Genomic DNA, 21,942 nt, shown 5'->3' with positions numbered 1-21,942 from the left:
CAATAAAATAAAAACTTGATATATCATTTTTGTTGTTGGACATAAAGGACTGTTAAATCACCAGGAACTCAGATCAAAGTCATTTTAATTTAGGGAAATCTGTTCCCAACTATTCCTACGCATAAATATAGAGGCATATGTGATTGTATCCCAATGTAATCAAGGTTTGTTTTTGTGAAATCCTATTTCTGTTTGGGCTTCTTGAGGCCAATTTGCAGTGTACAAATTATTTATAACTATGTTTCTGTCTCCTGTCCATCCGCTCAAGAAAAAAAATCTACCAGCAGATTAATGTAATTGGGGGCCATTGCTGTATATCAATTGATGCATCTCTTTGTCAAGAGCATATGCAGAACAATAGCCTGCTCTGACTCAGAACCTTTTGGGGTACTTATACGGTTCTAGTAACTCACTCTCCCGGGGGTGCTGGTCTGAAGATACAGTAGGTTAAGGGCTTGGTGTAGTCGTGCTTCACTATGTGACTTCCCTGTAGTCTTCCTCGGGCGTCCACCTTCCATAACGCGAGAACTCCCATCTACACAGATCAACGACAGCACATTCGAACACACATGCCAAATGGGCGATTCCAGCTTTATGGATGTTACATTTGCAAGAAAATTCACAACTTTAATGTCTCACAGAACGGACAAACAAAATATAAATGAAACTTTTGATGTGTGTGTGTCCCTTGGGGTGTATACCCCTAAAAATGGACTTGTATATATTGACATGTTGTGAAAATGAAGCAAATAAGAAGCCTTATGGATGTTAAATGAAATGGAGGAAACTGGAATTCTTAGCAAAGGTCTTATGGATTGAACACATGGCTGAACACAAACATTTTTGGGGGGAAAATACTAATTTCCTTTATTACTTTAGAAGAAAAATGACTTTTATGGATGTTATAGGGGGGAAAGAATAGTCAGTTGTCCAACTGAATCTATTCAACTGAAATGTGTCTTCCACATTTAACCCAACCCCTCTGAATCAGAGAGGTGCGGGGGTCTGCCTTAATCGACATCCACGTCTTCGGGCCCAGGGAATAGTGGGTTAACTGCCTTGCTCAGGGGCAGAATGACAGATTTTTACCTTGTCAGCTTGGGGATTCGATCCAGCAACCTTTCGGTTACTGGCCCAACGCTCTAACCACTAGGATACCTTCCGCCCCCCTCCGTTATGATGTTAGTCTGAAATAGACATTAAAATCTTAAAGATATCTTGAGAAAAATCTATCACAATACATTTGTTGTCACTTGGAAGGCTTTTTAAATGTCAGAAGAAGACATTGTGTCTTATCATTGCATAACTACAGGTAGCCTGAATAATATACAAGACCAGGCACCACACCCTAATAAGTTATTTTTATATCTTTATATAATACAATTAACCTTTACCATTTCAATTTAGACCAGATTTTTTGGTATTAAAATGTTCCTGAAATATTTTAACAAAATATGCAAATGAGACAACACACAGTTGAAGTCGGAAGTTTACATACACTTAGGTCGGAGTCATTAAAACTAGTTTTTCAAGGACTACACAAATTTCTTGTAAACAAACTATAGTTTTGGCAAGTTGGTTAGGACATCTACGGTGTGCATGACAAATATTTTTCCAACAATTGTTTACAGACAGATTATTTCACTTATTATCCACTGTATCACAATTCCAGTAGGTCAGAAGTTTACACTAAGTTGACTGTGCCTTTAAACAGCTTGGAAAATTCCAGAAAATGATGTCATGGCTTTAGAAGCTTCTGATAGGCTAATTGACACCATTTGAGTCAATTGGAAGTGTACCTGTGGATGTATTTCGAGGCCTACCTTCAAACTCTGTGCTTGACATCATGGGAAAATCAAAATAAATCAGCCAAGACCTCAGAAAAAAATTGTAGACCTCCACAAGTCTGGTTCATCCTTGGGAGCAATTTCCAAACGCCTGAAGGTACCACGTTCATTTGTACAAACAATAGCACGCAAGTATAAAACAGCATGGGACCACGCAGCCGTCATACCGCTCAGGAAGGAAACACGTTCTGTCTCCTAGAGACGAACGTACTTTGGTGCCAAAAGTGCAAATCAATCCCAGAACAACAGCAAAGGACCTTGTGAAGATGCTGGAGGAAACGGGTACAAAAGTATCTATATCCACAGTAAAACGAGTCCTATAGCGACATAACATGAAAGGCCGCTTAGTAAGGAAGAAGCCACTGCTCCAAACCCACCAGTAAAAAAACTAGACTACGGTTCCACTGCACATGGGGACGAAGATTATATTTTTTGGAGAAATGTCCTCTGGTCTGATGAAACAAAAATATAACTCTTTGGCTATAATAACCATCTTTATGTTCAGAGGAAAAAGGAGGGGGCTTGTAAGCTGAAGAACACCATCCCAACCGTGAAGCACAGGGGTGGCAGCATCATGTTGTGGGGGTGCTTTGCTGCAGGAGGGACTGGTGCACTTCACAAAATAGATGGAATCATGAGGTAGGAAAATGATGTGGATATATTGAAGCAGCATCTCAAGAGATCAGTCAGGAAGTTAAAGCTTGATCGCAAATGGGTCTTCCAAATGGACAATGACCCCAAGCATACTTTCAAAGTTGTGGCAAAATGGCTTAACGACAACAAAGTCAAGGTATTAGAGTGGCCATCACAAAGCCCTAACCTCAATCCTATAGAAAATGTGGGCAGAACTGAAAAAGAGTGTGCGAGCAAGGAGGCCTGCAAACCTGACTCAGTTACACCAGCTCTGTCAGGAGGAATGGACCAAAATTCACACAACTTATTGTGGGAAGCTTGTGGAAGGCTACCCGAAACGTTTGACCCAAGTTAAACAATTTCAAGGCAATGCTATCAAATACTAATTGAGTGTATGTAAACTTCTGACCCACTGGGAATGTGATGAAAGAAATAAAAGCAGAAATAAATCACTCTCTACTATTATTCTGACATTTCACATTCTTAAAATAAAGTGGTGATCCTAACTGACCTAAGACAGGGAATTTTTACTAGGATTAAATGTCAGGAATTGTGAAAAACTGAGTTTAAATGTATTTTATTTGGCTAAGGTGTATGTAAACTTCAGACTTCAAATGTACATGTGCCTATACTACAAATAGATGAGCCTTCATTTAAAAATGACACTCCAGGACTACTCACAGATTGTTGAAAAACACTCTTCTCATCTTTCTATCTTAAAAAAAAAACAGTACTACCATGTATGAGAAATGCATTTCAGCATATATTTTCCAAGAGAATCATAGCTAGAACACAAAAATGCAACAATTGCTTCAGGGAAAGTCTGAAGAATAAATGCCAGAACAAGCACAAGCTTCTGAAGCTAAGATAAATACATCAATATCCATCACATCCACAACCGTTATGGATGTTAAGGATATCATACCACTGAAAAAGGATACTGACAATGAGAAGAGAGAAACCAATTATAGACCATATAAAACCTTGATGAAAGTTATCATTACAGAGACTGTTAAGATGATCCAAAGTAAAAATCGTTATGGATGTTACATTGCATGTCTCAGTCACCCTCCTATCTTTACAAGACTGTAGAACACGCAAAGGAATCTCAAGACATTTCAATTTGGTCTGTATTGCTTCATTAACATCTCATCTGTGCAACTATAATAGCTGTTGGTGGAAAAACACACTCTGAGCTTTGTAAGAGCCACGAAACTTGTCAAATTAAGCCTGCACTTCAACGTATAGACTTTAAGGATAATTATGAATGTGGTTTTATTTGGAAATGACTAACTTTATTTGTGCATGCTCAGGTTGACTTTTACATGGAATAGCCCAAAGACGGAGGACTATGAAAATATCTTCACTACTTTTGATATTCTAGCATGTATTTCAAATGCTTAGTAGTCTGTGTGTGTGTGTGTGGTTTGTTTGTTTGTGTGTGTCTACTTGTCTGTGTTCACACGCACTCACCTGATCCCCGGTGATCAGGCGGCTGCCGGAGCTGCTCCACTCCAGCAGGGTGATGCAGGCAGTATGTGTGGCGGGCAGCGGCGTCTGCTCTCCAGAGGGGTGTGTGAGCAGCAGCACCTCGCCTGTCTCCCAGCCCAGAGCCAGCAGAGGCTTGGTGGGGTGCCAACACAGCACCGTGGGCTGGAAGGGACGGTCCACATGGCAGCTCCCTACGTGCTCCCCCTACATGATGACAGGAGAGCAGTTCAGTCAATCCATTAGTAGCAGTTTCATACTTGTCTACATCTTCTCCACTCTTCAAGTGTTTACTGGGGTTAAACAGTCTTCAAAAGGCAAAGTGCAGTGAGTTTATAATTCCCCTCAGCAATTGATAAACATGAAGCTATTGACTGATGTCTGATGTGGCAATGCAGTCAGTCTATAGCATAATTTGGTCAGTTGCAGATTGAGGACAGGATGGGTGCAACTCTGACTAACTGCAGTGTGTGGTGAGGGGGGTTCACCTGTTGGAGGTAAAGGTCGATGTTGCCCCCGGTGGTGGGGCTGTTGGAGGCCACTGCTAGTACAGGCTGAGTGGGATGCCATGCCACCTGAGAGGGGCCCCCGCTTGACTCAGGGGCCTCGATACGGTGATCAAAGTACACCGCCATGTCCCCAGTGCTGCCTTATCTGTAGAGAGGAAGAAAAGGAGGAAGAGGAACATTAGGAGGAGGAATGGAGGATGATGAGGAGAAGGGTCCCAAGAAAACTTACATTGTAAAATATGATGTATGTGTTGCATCAAGTGACTTGATCAGATAAACAAGCAACAGATTAGCCACTGCTGCTGTCAAGTAAGTTAGCTAGCTAACGTTTGCTAGCTAGAAACTGCTGGAATGATCACACTGACATTTGGGCAGCTGGCGTTAGCTACCTGATAATTAAAACGGACATGTCCGTACAACTGGGTCCCCTAGTTAATTGTGATTTATGTGGATATTTATTGGACAAAGTTACAACAAAATACAAGCTAGCTTACTTGGTATCTTCGCTATGCTAACTAAACATTGGCTACCAGCTAGCTAGCATTAGCTAGTTACCGTTAGCTAACGTTAATCCATTGGGGCCTTTTGCAAAAAATAGCATACCATGGTTAGCTCCCGTTAGCATTAAAACGGCTTGCTACAATTTACGAGGGATTTAGAGTTCCAAATGCTGAGAATAGAGAAGTTACCTGAAAAGCTTTCTTCTAGCTATGTGCAGTCCAAAAAAATGGTCAATAGTCGTAACAACATAAATGGCAACTGTCCACTGTTGTGGTTTTGCTCTGCTGCGGTGTGAGGGATAAAAGCGTCCTTTCTAGTTACCCCGACAACCTCATCGGAAAGGGTGGGCAAGGATGAGTTCTTCTTCTTCTTCTTCTTCTTTGATATTGGATTGGCAGATCGTATCCAAACTTTAAGGAGCATTTACCGCCACCTACTGTACTGGAGTATGAGGCCAGTCACGGCCTACCTACATTAAATTTTCTTCAATAGTCGTGTTCCTCTCAGAAAGTGAAATAGAGCCATAGACACCAATTCCCTCCCGTTTTTCCTCCCACTACACCACCCAAACCCTGTCCAGCCTTTCTAACCCTTTCCCAAATCACTCCCCATCTACGCCATACAGTTCAAGGAGGAGTTACGGAAATTAGAGAGAGTAAATCGCAGTTATCGAATGTTGCTCACAACCGTTACATTTTTACAGGTTTGCTTACAGCTCTGTGGAATAGGGTCCAGCTGCCTACTGGACCCTATTCCAACTAACCTACTGAACAAGCTACTTCCTGTGCTTGGCAATCCTATATTGAACATAATAAATGGCTCCCTATCCTCCGGATGTATACCAAACTCACTAAAATTTGTAGTAATAAATCCTGAAAAAGCCCCCCCAAAAAACAAAAAACAATCAGCTTATATCAAATTACCCATTCCTCTCAACATTTTTTGAAAAATCTGTTGCGCAGCAACTCACTGGCTTCCTAAAAATGAAAAATGTATAAGAAACGCTCCAGTCTGGTTTTAGACCCCATCATAGTTTAGTTTTAGTTTTATTTATCTAACCTTTATATAACTTTAGTGGCTATAAGCTTTGTCCAAATAGTACTGAGACTGCACTCATGAATGTGGTAAATTACCTTTTAATGGAGTCAAACCAAGGCTCTGCATCTGTCCTCGTGCTCCTAGACCTTAGTGCCACTTTTGACACCATGGATCACCACACTCTTTTGGAGAGATTAGAAACCCTAGTCGGACTACACGGACAAGGTTCTTGCCTGGTTTAGATCTTATCTGTCAGAAAGATGTCAGTTTGTCTTTGTTGATGGTTTGTCCTCTGACAAATCAATTGTACGTTTCGGTGTTCCTCAATGGTCCGTTTTAGGACAAATATTTTGTTCACTATATATTTTACCTCTTGGTGAATGTCAACTTTCACTGCTATGCGGAGGACACACAGCTGTGCATTTCGAAGAAACATGGTGAAGCCCCAAAATTGCCTAACCTGGAAACCTGTGTCCCAGGCATAAGGAAGTGGATGGCAGCAAATGTTTTACTTTTAAACTTTGACAAAACAGAAATGCTAGTTCTAGATCCCAAGAAACAAAGAGATCTGCTGTTTGATCTGACAATTCATCTTGATGGTTGTAGTCGTCTCAAATAAAACTGTGAAGGAACTCGGACTTACTCAGGACACTGATATCTCTTGACAAAGATATCAATAATATTTCAAGGGCAGCTCTTCGTAACATTGCAAAAATCTGAAAATGTTCATCCAAAAATGACGCAGAAAAACTAATCCATGGTTTTGTCACTTCTAGATTAGACTATTGCAGTGTTCTACTCTCCGGCTACCCAGATAAATAATCTTGACTAGAACCAAAACATTTGATCATTTGATATTCCAGTGTTAGCCTCTCTACACTGGTTTCATTGGCTAGGGCTGATTTCAAGGTTAACCTACAAAGCATTTCATGGACTTGCTCCTACCTATCTCTCCAATTTTGCTCTGCTGTACATACCTACACGTACCCTACGACCACAAGACTCAGGCCTCCTTATTGTTCCTAGAATTTCTAAATGAACAGCTGTAGGCAGGGCTTTCTCCTATAGAGCTCCATTTTTATGGAATGGTCTGCCTACCCATGTGAGAGACGTAGACCTTTTAAGTCTTTACTGAAGACTCATCTCTTCAGTAGGTCTTAATGATTGAGTGTAGTTTGAGTGTAGTTTGACCCAGGGGTGCGAAGTTAAAAGGCAAGGCACTGGAGTGATGAACCGCCCTAGCTGTTTCTGTCTGGCCGGCTTCCCTCTCTCCACTGGGATTCTCTGCCTCTGACCCTATTACAGGGGCTGAGTCACTGGCTAACTAGTGCTCTTCCATGCCATCTCTAAGAGGGGTGGTGCGTCATGTCATGCCAGGCTATTTTCGCTGTACTCGACTTGAGTGGGTTGAGTCACTGACGTAATCTTCCTGTCCGGTTTTGCACCCCCTCTGTGGAGGAGATCTTCAAGGACTATATTCAGTCTGGTCTCAGGGTAGTAAGTTTGTGGTCTGTTGATATCCCTCTAGTGGTGTAGGGGCTGTGCTTTGTGGGTGGGGTTATACCTGCCTCACAGTGTCCCCCGACCCCCATGTCTCAGCCCCCAGTAATAGCAATAGTTTATGTGCCAGGGGGCTAGGGGAAGTGAAATAAATGATCTTGTCTTATCTGGTGTCCTGTGTGAACTTCAGTATGCTCCCTCTAATTCTCCCATCTCTCTCTCGAAGGACCTGTCCTAGGATCATAGTTAATGACTACCTAGCCTGATGACTCCTGGTTCTCCCCAGTCCACCTGGTCGTGCTGCTGATTCAGTTTCTGCTGTTTTTCTTGTGGCAATGGAACCCTGACCTGTTCACCAGATGTGCTACCTTGTCCCAGACCTGCTGTTATCGACCCTCTCTACAGCACTTGCTGTCTCGACCTCTGAATGCTTGGCTATGAAAACCCAACTAACATTTACTTCTGAGGTGCTGACCTGTTGCAATGATATTATTATTATTTGATTATTATTATTATTATTTGACCCTGCTGGTCATCTATAAACATTTGAACATCTTGAAGTATGTTCTGGCCTTAATGGCCATGTACTCTTATAATGTCCACCCGGCACAACCAGAAGAGGACTGGCCACCCTTCAGAGCCTGGTTCCTCTCTAGGTTTCTTTCTAGGTTCCTGCCTTTCTAGGGAGTTTTTCCTAGCCACTGTGCTTATACATCTGCATTGCTTGCTGATTGGGGTTTTAGGTTGGGTTTCTGTATAAGCACTTTGAAATGTAAAAAGTGCTTTATAAATACATCTGATTTGTAAATAAAACGAACTTGAATACAAAAATAGCACTCTCCTTCAAGATACAGATTCTCAGAACCTGTGCAGATGTGGAGACATAAAGTGCATTCAGAAAGCATTCAGATCCCTTAACTTTTCCACATTTTGTTACGTTACAGCTTTATTCTAAAATGTATAAAATCGTTTTTTTCTCCTCATCTATCTACACACAACACTCTATAATGACAAAGCAAAAAACGTTTTTTTAGAAATGTTTGCAAATGTATAAAATGTAAAAACTGAAATAACATATTTACATAAGTTTTCAGACCCTTTAATCACTACTTTGTTGAAGCACCTTTGGCAGCAATTACAGCCTTGAGTCTTCATTGGGTATGAAGCTAAAAGCTTGACACACCTGTATTTGGGGAGTTTCTCCCATTCTTCTCTGCAGATCCTATCAAGCCCTGTCAGGTTGGATGGGGACCATCACTGCACAGCTATTTTCAGGACTCTCCAGAGATGTTTGATCGGGTTCGAGTCCGGGCTCTGGCTGGGCCACTCAAAGACATTCAGAGACTGGTCTCGAAGCCACTCCTGCGTTGTCTTGGCTGTGTGCTTAGGGTCGTTGTCCTGTTATAAGGTGAACCTTCACCCCAATCTGAGGTCCTGAGCGCTCTGGAGCAGGTTTTCATGAAGGATCTCTGTACTTTGCTCTTTTCATCTTTCCCTCAATCCTGACTAGTCTCCCAGTCCTTTTCGCTTAAAGAAATCCCCACAGCATGATGCTGTCAGCACCATGCTTCACTGTAGGGATGGTGTCAGGTTTCCTTCAGACGTGACACTTGGCATTCAGGCCAGAGTTCAATCTTGGTTAATTCAGGGAATCTTGTTTCTCATGGTCTGAGTTTTTTAGGTGCCTTTTGGCAAACTCCAAGCGGGCTGTCATGTGCCTTTTTACAGAGGAATGGCTTCTGTCTGGCCACCCTACCATAAAGGCCTGATTGGTGGAGTGCTGCAGAGATGGTTGTCCTTCTGGAAGGTTCTACCATCTCCAGAGAGGGACTCTGGAGTTCTGTCAGAGTGACCATCAGGTTCTTAGTCACCTCCCTGACCAAGGCCCTTCTCCTCCGATTGCTCAGTTTGCCCGGGTGGCCAGCACTAGGAAGAGTCTTGCTGGTCAAAACGCATTCCATTTAACAAGGCCACTGTGTTCTTGGGGACCTTAAATGCTGCAGAAATGTTTTGGTACCTTTTCCCAGATCTGTGTATCGACACAATCCTGTCTCGGAGCTCGACGGACAATTCCTTCGACCTCATGGCTTGGTTTTTGCTCTGTCAATTGTGGGACCTTATATATATTTTAATTTAATTGAATTACACTTTTTTTTTTTTAAATAGGCAAGTCAGTTAAGAACAAATTCTTATTTACAATGACAGCCTACCCCTGCCAAACCCTAACCAAGATGATGGGCCAATTGTGCGCCGCCCTATGGGACTCTCGATCACGTCCAGTTGACTACTCTAGCACTGAGATGCAGTGCCTTAGACCGCTGCACCACTCGGGAGCTCCCGAGTGACAGGTGTGTGCCTTTCCAAAACATGTCCAATCAATTGAATTTATGACACGTGGGCTCCGAATAAGTTGTAGAAACATCTCAAGGATGATCAATGGGAACAGGATGCACCTGAGCTCAATTTCGAGTCTCAGAGCAAAGGTCGTAATACTTATGTACATTTTTTATTTGTAATACATTTGCAAAAACTTCTAAAAACCTATTTGTGCTTTGTCATTATGGGGTATTATGTGTAGATTGAATCGGGGGAAAAAATTATTTCATCCATTTTAGAATAAAGCTGTAAAGTAACAAAATGTTTAAAAAGTCAAGGGGTCGGAATATTTTACGAATGCACTTTTTATTCATATTGAAGATTCTGTTTGAATTCTGTACATTTGATTTGAGGACACCATAAAATGTATGAGATTAACATTCAGTCCATCACATACAGTGCCTTGCGAAAGTATTCGGCCCCCTTGAACTTTGCGACCTTTTGTCACATTTCAGGCTTCAAACATAAAGATATAAAACTGTATTTTTTTGTGAAGAATCAACAACAAGTGGGACACAATCATGAAGTGGAATGACATTTTTTTGATATTTCAAACTTTTTTAACAAATCAAAAACTGAAAAATTGGGCGTGCAAAATGATTCAGCCCCTTTACTTTCAGTGCAGCAAACTCTCTCCAGAAGTTCAGTGAAGATCTCTGAATGATCCAATGTTGACCTAAATGACTAATGATGATAAATACAATCCACCTGTGTGTAATCAAGTCTCCGTATAAATGCACCTGCACTGTGATAGTCTCAGAGGTCTGTTAAAAGCGCAAAGAGCATCATGAAGAACAAGGAACACACCAGGCAGGTCCGAGATACTGTTGTGAAGAAGTTTAAAGCTGGATTTGGATACAAAAAGATTTCCCAAGCTTTAAACATCCCAAGGAGCACTGTGCAAGCGATAATATTGAAATGGAAGGAGTATCAGACCACCTCAAATCTACCAAGACCTGGCCGTCCCTCTAAACTTTCAGCTCATACAAGGAGAAGACTGATCAGAGATGCAGCCAAGAGGCCCATGATCACTCTGGATGAACTGCAGAGATCTACAGCTGAGGTGGGAGACTCTGTCCATAGGACAACAATCAGTCGTATATTGCACAAATCTGGCCTTTATGGAAGAGTGGCAAAAAAGCCATTTATTAAAGATATCCATAAAAAGTGTTGTTTAAAGTTTGCCACAAGCCACCTGGGAGACACACCAAACATGTGGAAGAAGGTGCTCTGGTCAGATGAAACCAAAATTGAACTTTTTGGCAACAATGCAAAACGTTATGTTTGGCGTAAAAGCAACACAGCTGAACACACCATCCCCACTGTCAAATATGGTGGTGGCAGCATCATGGTTTGGGCCTGCTTTTCTTCAGCAGGGACAGGGAAGATGGTAAAATTGATGGGAAGATGGATGGAGCCAAATACAGGACCATTCTGGAAGAAAACCTGATGGAGTCTGCAAAAGACCTGAGACTGGGACGGAGATTTGTCTTCCAACAAGACAATGATCCAAAACATAAAGCAAAATCTACAATGGAATGGTTCAAAAATAAACATATCCAGGTGTTAGAATGGCCAAGTCAAAGTCCAGACCTGAATCCAATCGAGAATCTGTGGAAAGACCTGAAAACTGCTGTTCACAAATGCTCTCCATCCAACCTCACTGAGCTCGAGCTGTTTTTGCAAGGAGGAATGGGAAAAAATGTCAGTCTCTCGATGTGCAAAACTGATAGAGACATACCCCAAGCGACTTACAGCTGTAATCGCAGCAAAAGGTGGCGCTACAAAGTATTAACTTAAGGGGGCTGAATAATTTTGCACGCCCAATTTTTCAGTTTTTGATTTGTTAAAAAAGTTTGAAATATCCAATAAATGTCGTTCCACTTCATGATTGTGTCCCAGTTGTTGTTGATTCTTCACAAAAAAATACAGTTTTATATCTTTATGTTTGAAGCCTGAAATGTGGCAAAAGGTCGCAAAGTTCAAGGGGGCCGAATACTTTCGCAAGGCACTGTATGCGACATGAAGTGTTCCGGATTGTGTACCTTTGCTTGTCAGAAAAATACAATATTCTTCATTCTACTCAGGAGGGCAAGGCTTTGTAAGTGTTTGGCCCCCTAAATGGTTCTGAAACATAAAGAAGCCCGGAGCAATTTACCTAGCCTGGTCCCAGATCTGTTGGTGCCGTCTTGCCAACTACTTGACACTCATTGTCACAGCAAACATGAGAACAGAAACACAGTGGCACCCGTGCAACTGAGCTAGTGCTTTCTCTTTTTTTTTTTTTATACATGACACTTCCTTTTCAGGCAGCAGAAAATAATCTTCCAAAAAATATCTTGTTGAGGTACACAAATATGTCCACATCACGCATGGTCTTTCTCCGGGATAAGGATGCATATTGCACACGTGTGTATTTGTGTGCGTAACACCATTGACGAGACTTTCTGTGTAAACAAACGCCTACATTACAGGGATATTCCTGCGCAGAAAAGAGAGCAAAAAGTCATCCTCCACACAAACGTTTTAATACATGTCATTCATCTCTCTTTCCTTTGGCTTGGCATGCATTCATTCGTTCCAGGATATGCTGGGCCAGCCGCACCTGCAGCTCTAACTGAAAGGACGTCCTTCAGTGTCCAGGATCCAGGATCTGTAACATCCTCGGCCCCTCTGCCAGCCAGTTCCTAGTGGCAAGCATCATTTGTAATCCTCTCACAACCAGTGTCCCAAGGCAGTACACCGGCAGTGGCAACCAAAACGCTGGCTGTTGCCCTTTATGCACCAGAGGGGTAGGACATCAAGGTCCACTGTGTATCATCATGTCATCATCATGTCGTGATCGTGACGGCAGGCCCAGTGGAGCAGGGTCCAATCCATTCTTCAGACTATTCTCCAGCAGCACCAGGCTTTGCACGGCCAGGTTCCAGCAGTCTCCATCAGGGTCCCCTTCAGCTACATCTGTCAACAGCACCACAGGTTGGACCATTACAATCGTCATTATCATAAACAGGTAGACATAAAACATAAGGAGCAATGAGGCTGTTCAAGCAATATATTTTTTTAAAGGCTCCTACCAGAGGGCAATTTGACGTAATTCCTGTCCAATAGCAGAAATTGTCCTTTAGGTTCCACCTGCGAAGAATGACGCAGGCTGCTAATACACATGGGTGATTTCCACGTGGAGTGGAGAAATAACAACAAGTAGTGCACTGACAGCTGTCCGTGTCAATGTAAATGGTGTCAATGTAAATGGTCCGGTGGCCATTTTATTAATTGTTCAGCAGTCTAATGGCTTGGGGGTAGAAGCTGTTTTGCCTTTTGGACCAAGCCTTTTGGTCCTAGACTTGGCGCTCAGGTACCGCTTGCTGCGCCATAGCAGAGAAAACAGTCTTTGACTCGGGTGACCGGAGTCTGACAATTTTATGGGCTTTCCTCTGACACTGCCTACTATATAGAGTTGAAGTCGGAAGTTTACATACACCTTAGTCAAATACATTTAAAAATAGTTTCACAATTCCTGACATTTAATCCTAGTAAAAATTTGCTGTCTTAGGTCAATTAGGATCTCCACTTTATTTTAAGAATGTGAAATGTCAGAATAATAGTAGAGAGAATAATTTATTTCAGCTTTTATTTCTTTCATCACATTCCCAGTGGGTCAGAAGTTTACATACACTCAATTAGTATTTGGTGCATTGCCTTTAAATTGTTTAACTTGGGTCAAACGTTTCGGGTAGCCTTCCACAAGATTCCCACAATAAATTGGGTGAATTTTGGCCTATTCCTCCTGACAGAGCTGATGTAACTGAGTCAGGTTTGTATAGGCCTCCTTGCTCACAACACGCTTTTTCAGTTCTGCCCACAAATGTTCTATAGGATTGAGGTCAGCGCTTTGTGATGGCCACTCCAATACCTTGACTTTGTTGTCATTAAGCCATTTTGCCACAACTTTGGAAGTATGCTTGTGGTCATTGTTCATTTGGAAGACCCATTTGTGACCAAGCTTCAACTTCCTGACTGATGTCTTGACATGTTGCTTCAATATATCCACATAATTCTCCTCCCTCATGATGCCATCTTTTTGTGAAGTGCACCAGTCCCTCCTGCAGCAAACCACCCCCACAACATGATGCTGCAACCCCCCGTGCTTCACAGTTGGGATGGTGTTTTTGGCTTGCAAGCCTCCCCCTTTGTCCTCCAAACGTAACAATGGTTATTATGGCCAAACAGATACATTTTTGTTTCATCAGATCAGATGACATTTCTTCAAAAAGTGTGATATTTGTCCCCATGTGGAGTTCCAAACCGTAGTCTGGCTTTTTTATGGCGGTTTGGAGCAGTGGCTTGTTCCTTGCTGAGCGGCCTTTCAGGTTATGTCGATATAGGATGCATTTTACTGTGGATATAGATACTTTTGTACCTGTTTCCTCCAGCGTTTTCACAAGGTCCTTTGCTGTTGTTCAGGGATTGATTTGCACTTTCGCACCAAAGTACGTTCATCTCTAGGAGACAGAACACGTCACCTTCCTGAGCAGTATGACGGCTGCATGGTCCCATGGTGTTTATACTTACGTACTATTGTTTGTACAGATAAACGTGGTACCTTCAGGCGTTTGGAAATTGCTCCCAAGAATGAACCAGACTTGTTGAGGTCTACAATTTTTCTTCTGAGGTCTTGGCTGATTTATTTTGATTTTCCCATGATGTAAAGCAAATAGGTACTGAGTTTGAAGGTAAGCCTTGAAATACATCCACAGGTACACCTCCAATTGACTCAAATTATGTCAATTAGCCTATCAGAATCTTCTAAAGCCATGACATAATTTTCTGGAATTTTCAAGTTGTTTAAAGGCACAGTCAACTTAGTGTATGTAAACTTCTGACCCACTGGAAATGTGATAAATGAAATAATCTCTCTGTAAACAAATCTTTTCAGTCTCCTGAGGGGGAAAAGGTTTTGTTGTGCCCTCTTCACGACTGTCTTGGTGTGTTTGGATCATGATAGTTTGTTGGTTATGTGGACACCAAGGAACTTGAAACTCTCAACCTGCTCCACTACAGCCACGTAGATGTTAATGCAGGCCTATTCGACCCTTCCTTTACCTGTAGTCCACGATCAGCTCCTTTGTCTTGCTCACATTGAGGGAGAGGTTGTTGTCCTGGCAGTTCTCTGACCTCCTCCCTCTAAGCTGTTTCATCGTTGTTGGTGACCGTTGTTTTGAAACGCTGTGCGATGTTTATTAACAGTGAGAAACCCAGAATGTAGAACTTACTAAACGACTGAGAGTTTGACTGTGTGATATTAGATTGCTTCTTGTGTAAATATTTTCTGTCTGGATTTTAATGATTTGTTGTGTCGTAAACAAACTTAATGATGGTGTTGGAGTCGTTTTTGGCCACGCAGTTGTGTGTGAACAGGGAGTACAGGAGGGGACTAAGTACACACCCCTGAGGGGCCCCAGTGTTGAGGATCAGCATGGCATACGTGTTGTTGCCTATCCTTACCACCAAATTTGCTCATTGGCCCAGGCAGCCAAGTGTAGGGTACAGCGAAAAGCTGTAGCTAGAGACGGAGAAGAAAGCAAGACAGTCCCACTTGCTGTTGTTTTTTTCTGGTTCAATGAAAGTCAATGAACTAAGTAGATCAGACCCAGTTGCTATTGCATTGGTGTCTATGGGAGACCCATTCCGTTAAGTAGACTGGAACTGACAATTATTTTCAATGTTGAATGGCCTGAGGGAACTCTCTTCATTTATCCACCATCTTTGCAGTAGCCCAAGATGATCTATTATATTGCTCAGCTCAGTCGTAACTTCGCAGATGTTTCTGATTACTAAACAATGCCGTGATGGTGGGTGGTATCATTCAAATAAAACCTAGCCCTGAAACTAAACGCTGACTCTCAAAGAATTTACACATCATTTCATAGGAAAAAGACACATCATTGGCACGAATTTGCATGAAGCGGGGAGTTCGGTTTAGTCACTTCAAGCCTGAAATATCATACTTTGACTAAAATGATGACTTAATGACTTACATCGTTGTGCAATATCATGGGTAAGCTCTGGCCATCATTTTCCAGCTCAAAAAAGTGGAATTCTACTGGTGTGGCCATTTAAAAGCAAGGCTACATTTAACACAGTTGATTCACATTGAAAACGTGTACATTAAATTAAAGTTTCCATGATCCTGCAATTGGAACATTTCTAGCATACATGTAGAGTCTTCTGGACTATTGGTAATATCCTTGGGAGAATTTAAATTCCCATTGATAAGTGAACGATGTCACCGACAAAACTTTGCAGGACAGGATTTCCTGGATTCCCTGACTGACGCACACTGAGCAGCTGCATGAACATGTGGACTGTGCTCTTTTTAACCACATTCTTCCCAAAGATTGCAGAGTGCAGTGTGGAAATGGCAAAGGACACGTAGATGACCACTGCTTCAAGCTTTTTAGAGCCAGTGGCGGCTTAAGCATCACCCTAGTGGGTGCTGCCCATTAGTAGAGGAGTACGCCTACAAAGTCCCGTGTGGATGCAGAGAAGCTGAAGAGGACTGAAGATCACCTGGGGACCAGAGAGCAATTTAACATGACTCAGGCTGGTACCCGAACTAACCTCTCCCGGTACATCATACCAGCAGCCAACTGAATGATCATCATTCACTGCAATTCAGCTCTTAGCTGCCAAATATGGCCTACATTTAATATTCATAATAAACTACTACTACGGTCGATATACGTACTTCCTGAATTGGCTGGGTAAATTAACTCCAACTCCGCCCAATACGTTGCGATTCAGTAGGCTGGTCTCTACTACTGCATGTAGTAGCTATATTCTGTCTCACCTGCCAGCCATGCTCTGGTCTCAAATAGCTGATCACGGAGCTCCACCAGCAAACTCTGACTTGGCATGCTCAGAAAGACAGAGCAGACAGCAAATAGGACTCCTTGTCGCACCATCCTGTGTTAGGAATAAAGAGGTTGGGTAAGCCATAGACCGATTGGACGAAAGACGAAAACAGTTTCCTATTTATGACCTGTGTTCAGATATACTCGCTGGTCAACGCGGTAGCGTACAGCCCAGACAAAGTCCAACAGAGCTCTGCCCATCTAAGTGGCCACCTGCAAAACACCAGACACCCCATTGAATCACATAGTCAAGTCCCAGCAATGGGGACATTGTCTGAGGCGACACCAGAATACGCAGCAGGGAACGATGGACATGTTTAAGACACCTCACTCAGTCACATACTAGTGTCACATACTAGGGTACTGTGTCACGCCCTGATCTGTTTCACCTGTCTTTGCGCTTGTCTCCACCCCCCTCCAAGTGTCGCCCATCTTCCCCATTATCCCTGTGTACTTATACCTGTGTTTTCTGTTTATCTGTTGCCAGTTCGTCTTGTTTGTCAAGCTTACCACCGTTTATTCTGTCAGCTCCTGTTCTTTCACAGCCTCTCTTTTTCTCGCCCTTCTGGATTTTGACCCTTGCCTGTCCTAACCCTGACCCTGACCCTGAGCCTGCCTGACTGCCGTCCTGTACCTTTGTCCCTATCTGGATTTCAGACCTCTGCCTGACCTGACCCTGACCCTGAGCCTGCCTGCTGTCCTGTACCTTTGCCTCTCTTGCTGTAATAAACATTGTTACTTCGACACGGTCTGCATCTGGGTCTTACCTTATCCTGATACTTACTTGTTGAACACTCACCTATATAAGTAATTACCTTCTCTCCCTATCCTGTGCCAGGTAGCCGAGAAGAATCCTTAACACATGAGTCTGGAAGAAAATAAGATGAAGACTTCTGCTATTACAGAGGCTTTTCCAATCCCAACAATGACAGATTGACTAGACTCATAGTCTAGTTCACTTTCTCACCTCATACTTGTATTGGAGCAGAAGCAGTTTACAGGTGACGACAAACTGGGCCTTTTTGTTCTTCAACACCAGGTTCTCCATGATCCTGGACAGAGCATCAGGCCTAGTGGGAAAAGAAGACTTAAATTGCAAGAGAAAGATAAATACTTTTTTGACACCTTTCGATAACCTCTAGCCATCACCCTTTCTCTCAACGTTTGACAGCCTGCACTAGCCCAGTGAGCACACTCTAGCTAGCCGGCTTTTAGCACAGCCTCTGCCACACCATGTCTGAACGCGTGCAGGAGGAGAGGCAAGGGGCCATAACCCCAAATACCATGTCCCTGAACAAAGGCCTTGCCCAGTGCCTTGGCTGAAAAACGTCAGGGAGCAGTATTTTCCATCTGGGAACAACAGTGTATTGACAGTGAGTGACACACATAATAACATACATTTCCCATAGGACAGTTAAAGTTAAAACAGAATGTACTATCTTCTGCAATATATCAAGTAGACATACAAACCTCTCAGAGCCTGGCAGGTTCTCTCCAGCGTGGTGAGCATTCCTCTGGCCAGTAGTAGGTAGTACAGCTGGGGGAGGAAGAGGGTCTTGTTGTGGTGATGCAACTGGTTGGCAGTCAGGTCAGGCAGAGCCACCAGTCGCGGACCAGTCACCTGACAGCGGGACCACAGTAGGACTGTCAGAGGACCGCTCTGAAGGAACCCGCTCTAGGGTGCTAACCAAACGGTCCAGACCTGCTGGAGATAGAAGATCACTCACTCTCTCTCACACACACACACACACACACACACACACACACACACACACACACACACGAGATGAGTATATCATCATCACACAGGTCCCCACCAGTATCATTATCACACAGGTCCCCACTAGTTAAGACAAAGTTCTTTATAGTATCCAATAGCCCCATTGTATTGACTGTCAATGCATTGTAATGCAATTTTCCTTCCTGTCTCGCTGTAACGGGGAATGTGTAAACAGCCCAGACGTTTTGTTTAAATGTTAACAATCATCGCTTTCAATAGGGTTTAGCAAACCTTTGGAACTTTAATTCCACTGAGAGTGTATGAAGTGTATCTTTTGTATTTGTAAAATTCTTTCTTGATGATATGAAGTTCCAAATGTTTCCAAAACCGTCTTGCAAGCGAGGATTAACATTAAGACATAGCGTTGGGTCTGTTATACACATTGGCCGCGCTGAGGTCCATGGCTCTAATAAGAATCCGAGAGGGCTGGTAGGACCAAGTATACACTATCAACATCTCCCAACATATTTCTCACCTCACTACGGCGATAACATCCATCAGCACTAACACAATTCTGTGCGCTGGGCAGTGGAAAGAAGCTGGAACCAATAAGCATTGATGTCAATGATGAGAAACTGTAGGGCCTGGGTGTAGTGGGCTCGACTGAACTCTGCTCGCTGAGCTGAGGGGATTGTACTCTGAGACTCACTGTCCAGGTACTGGTTAGTGTGTGTAGAGCTTTGGTCACCTCCTTTTCTTTGGAGGTATTGAGAGTTCAGACACAGTGGCCCACTGAGAGTTGGACAACATCTGGGATTAGGGACTGCATCCCTCAACTGCACCTGGTCGGGACAAGATGAGCTTCAATGCATACATTATCTATGTTAGATAATAGATCATGTGTTCTAACTTCTATCACTACATTCAAATAACTTAGCTAGCTCGTTACCTAGCTACACATTACATATATCTAACAAAAATATAAACGCAACATGTAAAGTGTTGGTCCCATGTTTCATGAACTGAAATTAAACATCCCAAAAATGTTCCATATGCACAAAAAGCTTATTTCGCTCAAATTTTGTGCACACATTTGTTTAAATCCTTGATAGTGAGCATTTCTCCTTTGCCAAGATAATCCATCCACCTGACAAGTGTGGCATATCAAAAAACGGATTAAACAGCATGATAATTACACAGGTGCACCTTGTGCTGCGGACAATAAAAGTCCACTCTAAAATGTTCCGTTTGTTCACACAACACAATGCCACAGATGTCTCAAGATTTGAGGGAGCGTGCAATTGGCAAGCTGACAGCAGGAATGTCGACCAGAGTTAATTTATCTACCATAAGCCGCCTCCAACATAATTTCAGAGAATTGGCAGTAGGTCCAACAGGCCTCACAACTGCAGACCACGTGTAAGTATGCCAGCCCAGGACCTCCACACCCGGCTTCTTCACCTGGGGGATCGTCTGATACCAGCCATCAGGACAGCTGATGAAACTGATAAATATTTCTGTCTGTAATAACGCCCTTTTGTGGGGGAAAACTCATTCTGATTGGCTGGGCCTGGCTCCCAGGTCCACCCATGACTATGCACCTACCCAGTCATGTGAAATACATAGATTAGGGCCTACTGAATTTATTTCAATTGACAGATTTCCTTATATGAACTGTAACTCAGTAAAATCGTTGAAATTGTTGCATTTATATTTTTGTTCAGTACACATACATTTGGTAACAGCATAATGAGATTTTATTTAAGTAACTACTGACAGCCCAATCCCATAATAGCTATTATTGGACCAATTGCTATTGACATTCAAACATACATCAACAGAAGAGGTCCCACGTGGAGATACTAGTGATAGACACTTGATAGGCACTCACCTGAATGTTTAGCTAGCTAGCCAGTAGCCACCATTAGGCAGCCTGACAGGTTGGATTTCCACACCGTGGGTGATAAACGACACATTTTAAATTGTTTGAAGCAGTGAATGAACAGAAATGAACAAATACTACAGCTGAAAACAAGCTAAGGTTCAAATTGCTTGAAAAATTAACTATTTATTACTCTAACTAGCTAGTAATAGCTAGCTATTTTTCACGATATAAACGATATAGCTATTTTGAACGATATAAAAATACACATACAATTATATGATAATATTGTACTGGTCATATAGAAACCTCAATATTGTACTAATGATTTTTTATTGTACAATCCTCAAATGACTGCCTCTCCTGGTTCACCAACTTCTCAGACCGAGTTCAGTGTGTCAAATCGGAGGGCCTGTTGTCCGGACCTCTGGCAGTCTCCATGGGGTTGCCACAGGGTTCAATTCACGGGCCGACTCTTTTCTCTGTAAATATCAATGATGTCAAATCAAATCAAAGTTTATTTGTCATGTGCGCTGAATACAACAGGTTTTACCTTACAGTGAAATGCTTACTTACAGGCTCTAACCAATAGTGGAAAAAAAGGTGTTCGGTGAACAATAGGTAAGTAAAGAAATAAAACAACAGTAAAAAGACAGGCTATATACAGTAGCGAGGCTACATACAGACACCAGTCAGGCTGAATGAGGTAGTATGTACATGTAGATATGGTTAAAGTGACTATGCATATATGATGAACAGAGAGTAGCAGTGGCATAAAAGAGGGGTTGGCGGGTGGTAGGTGGCGGGACACAATGGAGATAGACCGGTTAGCCAATGTGTGGGAGCACTGGTTGGTCGGCCCAATTGAGGTAGTATGTACATTAATGTATAGTTAATGTGACTATGCATATATGATAAACAGAGAGTAGCAGCAGCGTAAAAAGAGGGGTTGGGGGGGCACACAATGCAAATAATCCGGGTAGCCATTTGATTATTTTCCTCTCTGGTTGCACATGTTATTCTTGCAGCTGGTGATTCTCTGATCCACCTATATGCAGAAAACACCATTCTGTAAACATCTGGCCCTTCTTTGGACACTGTGTTAACAAACCTCCGAACGAGCTTCAACGCAATACATCACTCCTTCCGTGGCCTCCAACTGCTTTTAAATGCTAGTAAAACTAAGTGCATGCTCTTCAACCGATTGCTGCCCGCACCCTCCCGCCTGACTAGCATCACTACTCTGGACGGTTCTGACTTAGAATATGTGGACAACTACAAATACCTAGGTGTCTGGTTAGACTGTAAACTCTCCTTCCAGACTAACATTAAGCGTATCCAATCCAAAATGAAATCTAGATTCGGCTTCCTATTTTGCAACAAAGGCTTCTTCACTCATGCCACAAAACATACCCTCGTAAAACTGACTATCCTACCGATCCTTGACTTCGGCGATGTCATTTACAAAATAGCCTCCAACACTCTACTCAGCAAACTGAATGCCATCTGTTTTATCACCAAAGCCCCATGT

At 42.6% G+C, this 21,942-nt stretch overlaps 2 protein-coding genes across 2 annotated transcripts in view; both read right to left on the bottom strand.

Annotated features, from left to right (window-relative positions):
* Positions 1-5,762, bottom strand: part of ift140 (intraflagellar transport 140 homolog (Chlamydomonas)) — a 62,361-nt gene extending 56,599 nt beyond the window's left edge. The window contains exons 1-4 of the mRNA XM_021565195.3: positions 5,167-5,762; positions 4,457-4,622; positions 3,954-4,175; positions 414-535 (exon numbers count right to left, since the gene is read on the bottom strand). Of these exons, the coding sequence (XP_021420870.3) occupies positions 414-535; positions 3,954-4,175; positions 4,457-4,603 (491 nt within the window). The 5' untranslated portion in view covers positions 4,604-4,622; positions 5,167-5,762. The remainder of the gene's footprint in view (positions 1-413; positions 536-3,953; positions 4,176-4,456; positions 4,623-5,166) is intronic.
* An 11,846-nt stretch (positions 5,763-17,608) lies between these two features.
* telo2 (TEL2, telomere maintenance 2, homolog (S. cerevisiae)) lies at positions 17,609-18,521 on the bottom strand (the record flags this gene model as incomplete). The annotated part of the gene is given in 7 exon segments (XM_090201681.1): positions 17,609-17,677; positions 17,777-17,882; positions 17,974-18,093; positions 18,095-18,129; positions 18,131-18,159; positions 18,280-18,478; positions 18,480-18,521. Coding segments are annotated over 7 exon segments (600 nt in total), but the record flags the coding sequence as incomplete, so codon positions are not given.
* Between the last annotated feature and the right edge of the window lie 3,421 nt (positions 18,522-21,942).

Source organism: Oncorhynchus mykiss, chromosome 16 (genome assembly GCF_057628025.1).
Source record: "Oncorhynchus mykiss isolate SJ-2025 chromosome 16, ASM5762802v1, whole genome shotgun sequence".
Classification (NCBI taxonomy): Eukaryota; Metazoa; Chordata; class Actinopteri; order Salmoniformes; family Salmonidae; genus Oncorhynchus; species Oncorhynchus mykiss.
The sequence above is the reverse complement of the archived record's forward strand: the minus strand, read 5'-3'. Positions and strand labels throughout refer to the sequence as shown.